We start from the raw sequence: 8,015 nt of genomic DNA on the forward strand, positions 1-8,015 counted from the left end.
TTCTCCGCTTAGGGAGCCATCTACGGAATGGCCCAGTCCATCCCCGACAGGAGCCTGGTGGCGGAGATTTCTCTGGCCTACCTGGATGGCCTGTACAGCACCGAAGTTCCTGGTGGTGAAAAGCACATGAACGGCTCTCCTGGCCACTGCTGACCGTAGCGCAACTATCGGTGCCTTGCCAGTTAGCACTGGGGTGGTTTTAAAGAAAGGTTTCCTAGGGAAAGAGATTGCAGTATAAGCCTACAAGTACAGGTCTGATGGCAGCTTGATCTCAAAACTTTATTCCCCATCTCCGTCTGCTCTGAAATCTGCATTATCTTCACACTCAACTTTGGTTTTAGGGCTTTCCTTCCCTTCTCCCTGCCTACTCTCATCATGAATTGAGTGTCATTCCATGACTCCAGACTCCTCAGGTATTCTGTATATCACTTCATTCCTTGCTGTTTCTTCTCCTCAGACAGTGCATTCAGCCGGTGTCCAGCCAAGCATTAGATTTGAGTTTCCATGTTGTGTTCCAAGGCTTCAATCTTCCCAGAAGCTGAAGGTAGAAAATAAATTGATTTTTTTTTTTTCTTTTGAGTATTCCTCCAAGCTACTGCATTTAACAAACCATGCTGGGAGCCTTATACCTACATAACGCAGAGCTGATAGATTGGCAAACGAAAGATGATCATGTAACTTCTTAAACCCCCCTCTGGAGATCTCAGACTGCAATCAATATTTATTGAGGGTGTAGGGGGGGAAACAGCACACAATCCTTTTTCTGGAATCTCTCCGTTTGAATAACAGCAGAAATAGAAAGCAAGTGGGTGGTGTACGGAGAGGAACTGGATGGTACTGAAAATCCTAGGTACTTAGTATCTGTTTTGCTTCCCTGCCTCTTCTAGAAGACATGCATCGACCACCTAGAGTGCTGTCGCACCTTGCACAGTTCTGGAGGGATGTGCAAAACAGGGATTTCACTGTTCATAACTTGAAGGTTTTGCACTATCACACAATGCTGTAGTCGAGTCAGTGAAGCCCTAGCGTGTATCATGGCTGGGGACTTGACGTGCAAACGTATGGCACCAAAGCTGACTTTTTTTTTTTTTTAAAAAAAAAAAACACATAATCCTTTAGTATAACAAGGTGACTTTTGTAATAGAAAGTAGTAATCTCTCTGCTCTTTGCACTGATTCTTTTAAGGCACATTCTCGTAAGGGCATTCACCATTGTGCCTTGATGCTTCTCTGGCTTTTTGGGGGATGCCAGGGAGGGTTTGAGGGGTCAGCTGTTGACTGGCTGCAACATTAGCTGCAGTTTCCTTACGGTACTATACTGAAAACAAAACCTCAAAGGCAGGCTGGCCTCAGGTAAACTGTGCTTGCCCGTAAGGCAGAGTAGTCGTGCTATTGAGCCAAGTCCCCTCACAGTATTTCAAAGATGCTGGCAGAGCTCTGAAAGGAAGGAGACAGGACGCAGTAAGCTGGAGGTAGCCGAGCCCTGGGCACACAGGCTTTTTCTCTGCTGTTTTTGCTGTGAGAGTTTTACCGCTGCAGCTTGGGAGGCAGTTGTTGCCCTCAGGATGAGCTGGAACCTCTTGAGTTGTTAAACAGCGGCGGAGCTGCTCCTGCAGGGCTTTCCTGTGCATTTCCTCTCGGCTTTTGGCATGCTGCTGAGAGTTTCCCAGGCAGAGTTCAGCACCTGGAAGAAGACTTCGTGCCATGACTGCAGCGTCTCTGCCGAAATGGGCTCAATAGCCCCAACCTGGCCCCCACTGGCTTAACACAGCTGAAGCACACGCTTGCTCGGTAACTACACGGGCTGAGGAGGCTACAGAGCAGCTGCTGCACACCCAAATTTTGGACCTGGAGAGTGCTGGGAAGAACACTTTGCTTTTTAACAGGTTTAGTAGTGCTAGGAGACAAAGCATTTTGGCCATCTCCTGTCACATTGAACTGGTGGCTGCAGTGCATGTCTCTGAGCCCTTCTGAAAACATCTTGTTGGAATTGCCTGCCAGTCTCTCGGTGTGTTAGCAGCCCTGGCAGTCAGCGTTTGTGTTGGACCTGTTTATTCTGTCAACGCCTTGCTAACGTGACCATTGCTGCATCTCTCAGTTTTGCTGTACTGTGGGGAGAGCCTGAAGTGTCTGTCTACTGTGACGGTTCTCTTTGAGCCAAGGTTTGGAAAACAAAAAAGGAGGCTACTTGTTTTGTTTCTGCTTTGAAAGAAAGGGGGGGATGGATTAGGGTGGGGTAAAGGAGAGGAAAAACTCCCTCCTCTGCCCTGGTGCCATCTCCCCTGAGGAAGTGGGTGGATCAGTGCTCCATTTCACATTTTTGGGTGGATTTGAAGATGTTATTTGTAACTCAATGTACTCCATTCTGGACCTCACCTACTAGTAATTTGTGGGTTTAATTGTTCGATGTGTATACGTTCTGTACTGTAAATGTAATCCTGTGGTCGGGAACAGGCCACTGTAATTTACTGTTGTGTAGTCTTTATTCATCCTGGTCACCTAACATGTAATCTGCTTCTCCTGTATCATGCCAAACGGTTTTAGAGAAAAATGAGATTAACAGGCTATATAATTGTCTCTCTCTCAAAAAAAAAGACTGGATTATGATCTGGAGGGATTTTCCCAACTGTTAATCCCTGCGAGATTTCGGACAGGTCAGTTTTTCCAAGCGAGACACTACATTTGTTACTTGTACAAAGCACTCCCAAGCGAGTTGGGTGCTCCTAGGTACTAGGCTGAAGAATATCCACTCGGATGGGCCAAGAAGAGATGTCTGTCTTCATGCCACGGATTTCATCTGCACTTTGCTGGTGACTCGGGGGAACGGAAGGGTTGCGTACACCACAATAATACCTTGCCCAATAAATTCATTGATTTTTTTAATGAACAGATGGGATGAGTTTCCTCTGATGGCAGTATTTGATATTGCTCTGGTTTGCCACTGTAAAACTAAGCTGAAATAGCTGATGAGATGGTGAAAACGGACCTGGTTTGCATTAAAATGGTGCATTGAGCTACCTAGGCTCATTGAACTCTTTATTTTTCTGTTTCAGTGCTCATTTGAATGGATGGGGACCTGTTGCTTCTGATCTTTGCTCTTGGGAGCAGCCTAGTCTGTGGCGGGGAGAATGGTTTATGAATGGTATTAATTCTGCCCGAGAGCTGCTCTTTTGTTCTGTCAAGATGAAAGTGGTGGCTCTGACTTCCTCTTGCGATGTTCAAGGGTGCCAAAAATTGTGTATGTGTAAGAGCTGTGGGTTTTCTCTTAATGCTTTATGGAACTTGGAGGGTTGAAAAAAAAAATCTGCTTGGAGTTGGGCGATTCCAGTATTTCTCCCAGGCTGTTCTGCTGAGAACAACTGCTGTTGGATTCACAGCAAAGCCTTCTTGCTACCCAAAAAAAAAAAAAAAAAAAAAAAGGCAGAAATTCAGGCACTGCCTGAATGCCACTGTTACTGGAGTGAAGATCTTACAGCACCAAGCCCACCTAAAAACCCTTTTGGGAGGTGTGCCCCAGCCCCTGCTGCGTTTGTGCCTTTTGGTTGTGTTTTCCCCGTGGTTGTGCCTCGGGTCCGATGGCTGCACTTTGGATTTTAGCACAAGCAGTTTTTATCAGATCTGCTCCGGCTTTTAAACAATGCTCTGATAATCTCATTCTCTTTCAGACCACGTTTGCTTTGAGGTGCAGGCCTGAGAAGGCACGTGCCTCTTCTCCATGCTGCTTTGAGAAGCTTTTCCATGGCAGGAGCACCTTGCTGAGACAGGACAGAGCAGTCAGGGGTTTTGGGAAAACCTCTGGGCGTAATTCTGAAAGTGAAGCCACCTCCTGAGCTCAGATCAGGTTAACCAAGAGCTTTATTGTAAACACTTTCGGTTGGTTTTCTACTAAAAGCTGGTTACAATCGGGGTGAGATCACATGCCTGCTTATAATACTGCCAGGGAGAGGTTAAATTAATAACCACGTTGCACATCACAGTTGTTGGTGTGTGATAAACCCAAGGGTTCACGTACCGCCTTGTGAATAGTAAAGCATATTTTGGTACAAAAGAAGCAATAACAAAAAAAAAAAGAGAGAATAACAAAAAAGAAAGAATAACAACAAAAAAAAAGAAGCAATATCAGATGGGGTCAGGCTCTGGAAAGATTTACTGCAAGGCTCGAGGTGCAGTTGTCCAGGCGAGGCGTGGGTTGTGGCTGCGGCAGAGCTGACGTTTGGCTTCAGGTGCCTCTCCCTAGTCAGGACAGGGAAGCTGCAACCTGCTCGATGAAGCTGGCCAAGTTGATGTCTCTCTCGGATAAGCCCGTGCACTCGTGGGTGCTCAAGGTGATGTGAACCTAAAGCAGACAGAGCGACTGAGTGGCAGAAAGAGCAGGAACAGGTTCCCCCAGTGCTGCAGGCAGCTCGCATCGGATGAGGCACGTAGTGCTATCACTTTCTGCACTCGTTAGTAAAATTTCCTGGGGTTGGGGAGGTGTTGAGGCATTTCACATGGTTTTCTCCTTGGCCACAAGCAGTGACTGCTGTCCCTGCACTGGTCGTGGCAGCCAGCTGTGCATTTCAACTCACCATCCAGAAGCTCTTTCCCTTGCCTGCTGCTTCTGGTACTGATCTAAAAAAGCCAAAAACTCTGGTGCCAGCTTGCTCAGCTGGGCAGAAACCAAAGGGGGAGAAAGGGGCTGTAGGTGATGGCTGCAGGCTGCCTGTGCTGTGCCAAGGGAAGAGGTTCTGCTCGTCTGCCTGGGACTTATGCTATTTTATGCCTCACAAATGGGATCTGCTCCCCAAAGAGCTCTGTCCCTGTCATCTTTGTTCCTTACCTTATTGTAGACGTTGAACCACTCAGGGTGGTGATCCAGTTTTTCTGCCTGTAGAGCCACTCTGGTCATGAAGCCAAAGGCCTGCCCAGGGGAGTAAGAAGAAAAGTTAGCTCTGGACCATTTACCTTCTGATCCGTTTTTGTTCACCCCATTGCTATTAATTTTATACCCCATGTTTCTAGGAATCTAGGCAAATCCAAGACCTGGGATGTTCTGTATCTTTGTTGGGGTTTTGTATGGGTCTTCCTCTTTTTGGGGATCTTTTCCCAGGTAAGTGCTGTCTCTGGCTGAGTGGTCTTGTGTAGGTTATCTTGCTCAGCCATTGTGTTTTGGGAAAATGGAAGTGTTACTGTGGCCGAGCCTTGCAGGTGGGACTCCCTGCCCTGCAAACCAGCACTGTAAAAACTCGGTCCCAGCGATGCTCGTACCCGGTTGAAGTCCTTGAAGTGGAACTCCTTGAAGATGGCATCTCTGCCTTCCACCTCGTTCCACCCCACGGCTCTCAGGTTTGGCAGCAGCTGCTCCCTCTCCTCCGCGCTCAGCCTGTGGGCTTTTCCTGCCTGGCACCGGGGAAGGGAAGAGGAGCAGGTCAGCACGGCAGGGGTAGGATGAAGCAGATACCCCCCCCCAAAAATGGGCATCCCTTGGATTTTGGAGTTATGGCTCTGTGGAGGCAGCAGCAAACTGGGTGGGAGGGATGTGTGTGTGTGCAGACCTCAACCCCTGAGCACAACCTCCTGGGACGCTCCTGCTGTGTGTACATGTTCATTATAGCCTGAAGCACTAAGAAAATGGTGCCTTTGGGTGGTTAGGCTCCAAAATGCGTAATATTTTGCCCCCCTGCCTCAAAAATTCTGTATCTGTGAAGACTTCTGGAACTGAGAACCGCTTGCTTTTGGGGTTTGTGAGGTACCCTCGGAAGGAGGAGGACTTTAATTGCAGGGCAGCTGTACCAGAGACCTCTCTGAGAGCGGAAAAGAAGCGGTGTGAATCACAGAGATGAGTCACAGTAAACTGGAGTTCAGCTCCTTTTCCTTCAGCCTCCCTTACGTTCGGATGGGTTTTAAGAGGCTGTTTGTCTGCGAGTGACAAAGGGCAGAGGGAGGGACTGCGATTTAGCATTGTCTTCTGCTCCTGGGCAGAGCTGTTGCTTCTTAAAGGGGGGGGGAGAGGGGGAAAGCTGCAGTTCATGGCTTTAGCAAGCGAGTAGGGGCAAATATGGGACTAAATTTGGGATGGGAGCTGCCCGGGCTGGTGTGACCTCCTGGCTGGGTGGGCAGGCAGGGATGAGCGTGCAGAGGTGTTGCTTTTCATGGATTAAATCCTTTCCTGAGGGCGATCTGATCGCTAGCACCGGGGAGGATTGTTGGTTCACCCTGCCACACACCAACATCTCTGTGCCATTTGCTTTCCTCTGCGCTTTAGGGCAAAGCCCGGCGAGTTAGGGGGGAGTCCCCACAACCCCAGCCCCCTCTTCCTTGTGCTGCTCAGCCGCTTAAGGTGCTGCTGCCGAGCATCCGTGGCCTGCCTAATGCCAGGTTTCGAGGGCAGGTGGTGAGTAAACACAGCTCAGAGCAATAAACCCTCGGCTGCTGCCCTTCGTGCCGATGGCGCGATAAGCCGGGCGCGGGTAGCTTAGCAACTGGATAACGTGGGGACGGACGGAGGCCTTGGCGAGGGGGGGGGACTGGTGGCAGCACCATGTTTTGGGGCTGACAGAGGGCTGGAAGCTGCTCACACCCCGTTGTGGGGAGAGGGGAGGTGGTCTGAGGGCTGAGGTGGGCCATTCCTGGGGTTTTGCACAGGCCTGGCTGGATTCTGGCTGGCAGACGGGGCAAAAAGCAGCTTGTGGCAGTCCCCCTGCACCCTCTGTGCCCTCCACCCCATCCTTCTGTCCCTTTTCCCCCCCCCAGAGCATCGTCCCGCCTGCTGTTTTGGTGGGTACAGCCTGTCCGTGCTTTCATGTGCGCTTCTTTCTTTAAGCACACACGCTTTTCATTAGGGAAACGCAATTAGTTTGCTTTCTTTTGCTGGCTTTCCACTACTGAGGCATTGGATCTTCTTATTTTTCTGCCCGCAGGACGCTATTGTGCAACCGAGGCAAAGGGACCAGCATGGGAAACCGAGAGCCCATCCCTAAGGGGTTTTCTGGAGATGAACCCCCCCCTGCCCAAATCTGCAGCTTCCCTTGTAAGTGTGGCCCCTCACCTAAAGGGGATAAAGGTGAGGGGGAGAGCCCCAGCGTGAGCAGGACTGGAGTTGGCTGTGCCCCGAGGCCTCCCCTCTGCTGTGAAAACCCCGCTCAGAGCCCGCACGAGTGGGGCTCACACCCCAAAGGCAGGATTTGAGCAGGAGCCGCGCTGGCAGTGCTGCCAAACCTTTCCCTCCCCCTGCGGAGGAGCCAGCAGGCTGTGGCTCCGCTAATTGCGAGCTGCCCGCGTTACTCATTAACCACAGCACGCAGCCCTGCTCCTTCCTCCCTCTCCTCCTGCCTCCTTAGGGCTGCAGCAGCCACCTCAAACCCTCCTTTCCCCATCCTTCCCCGGCGGAGCAACAGCCGCGTTGCGTTGCCCGCCGGTGCCTTACCATCGCCCGCCGGTGTCCGTGGCCTCCGTCCCCGCTCCAGGCTGGGTGTTGCGAGCCGTGCTGGAGCCCAACAGTGGGGTTGGGGCCACGGGAGGCGTGGCGAGGGGTCGGGTCCACCCAGGGCGGACCGAGGCCCGTGCCCCACGCGTTTCCCATTCCCAACGCCGCCCGGCAGCGGTCGCACGCTGGCTGGGCTTGGGGATGCTGGAACACGGGCCCCTTGGATCCCCATGTTACGAGCAGTGGTCAGCGGCTCTCCCCATCCCTTCCCCAGTGGGATTTTTTCCTGACCTGTTGCAGGATGGAGAGGGGTGGTTACGAGCCCCCCCGGGTGCTGCTGTGATGCTCTCCCGGCCCTGCATCGCTCCGTGCAGTGACAACCAGGAGCTGAGGGCTGTGCCGCGTGGGGACAGCCTGGATCATTTCACAGCGTGGTGATGAGCCGGGGTAGCGCAGGGACTGTGCATGATACCTCGGTGCATTTTCAAGGCGTTTCCTCCTGTTGCTGAGGGAACCGTGTCCGCACGGGCGCTGCGAGCTGTTCCCCAGCCTGTTTGCTCCCCAAATTTGTGCCCGTGTCCCGTGGTTTGTCGCCTGCTGAACCCGCTCAC

The 8,015-nt window shown here is 51.4% G+C and overlaps 2 protein-coding genes across 8 annotated transcripts in view; one reads left to right on the top strand and one right to left on the bottom strand.

Moving 5' to 3' along the window:
- SGPL1 (sphingosine-1-phosphate lyase 1) overlaps window positions 1–3,016 on the top strand; it is a 28,250-nt gene extending 25,234 nt beyond the window's left edge. For all 7 annotated transcript variants that reach the window (XM_068689245.1, XM_068689241.1, XM_068689240.1 and 4 more), the window contains one exon: window positions 13–3,016. In XM_068689245.1, the coding sequence (XP_068545346.1) occupies window positions 13–153 (141 nt within the window). In that variant the 3' untranslated portion in view covers window positions 154–3,016. The remainder of the gene's footprint in view (window positions 1–12) is intronic.
- A 1,125-nt stretch (window positions 3,017–4,141) lies between these two features.
- PCBD1 (pterin-4 alpha-carbinolamine dehydratase 1) lies at window positions 4,142–7,575 on the bottom strand. Its single transcript, XM_068689249.1, has 4 exons — window positions 7,405–7,575; window positions 5,247–5,378; window positions 4,819–4,899; window positions 4,142–4,335 (listed from the first exon to the last, which is right to left on the bottom strand). The coding sequence occupies exons 1-4, from the start codon at window positions 7,558–7,560 to the stop codon at window positions 4,237–4,239; spliced, it is 468 nt and encodes a 155-aa protein (XP_068545350.1). The 5' UTR covers window positions 7,561–7,575; the 3' UTR covers window positions 4,142–4,236.
- Between the last annotated feature and the right edge of the window lie 440 nt (window positions 7,576–8,015).

Source organism: Anas acuta, chromosome 7 (genome assembly GCF_963932015.1).
Source record: "Anas acuta chromosome 7, bAnaAcu1.1, whole genome shotgun sequence".
NCBI classification, from domain to species: domain Eukaryota; kingdom Metazoa; phylum Chordata; class Aves; order Anseriformes; family Anatidae; genus Anas; species Anas acuta.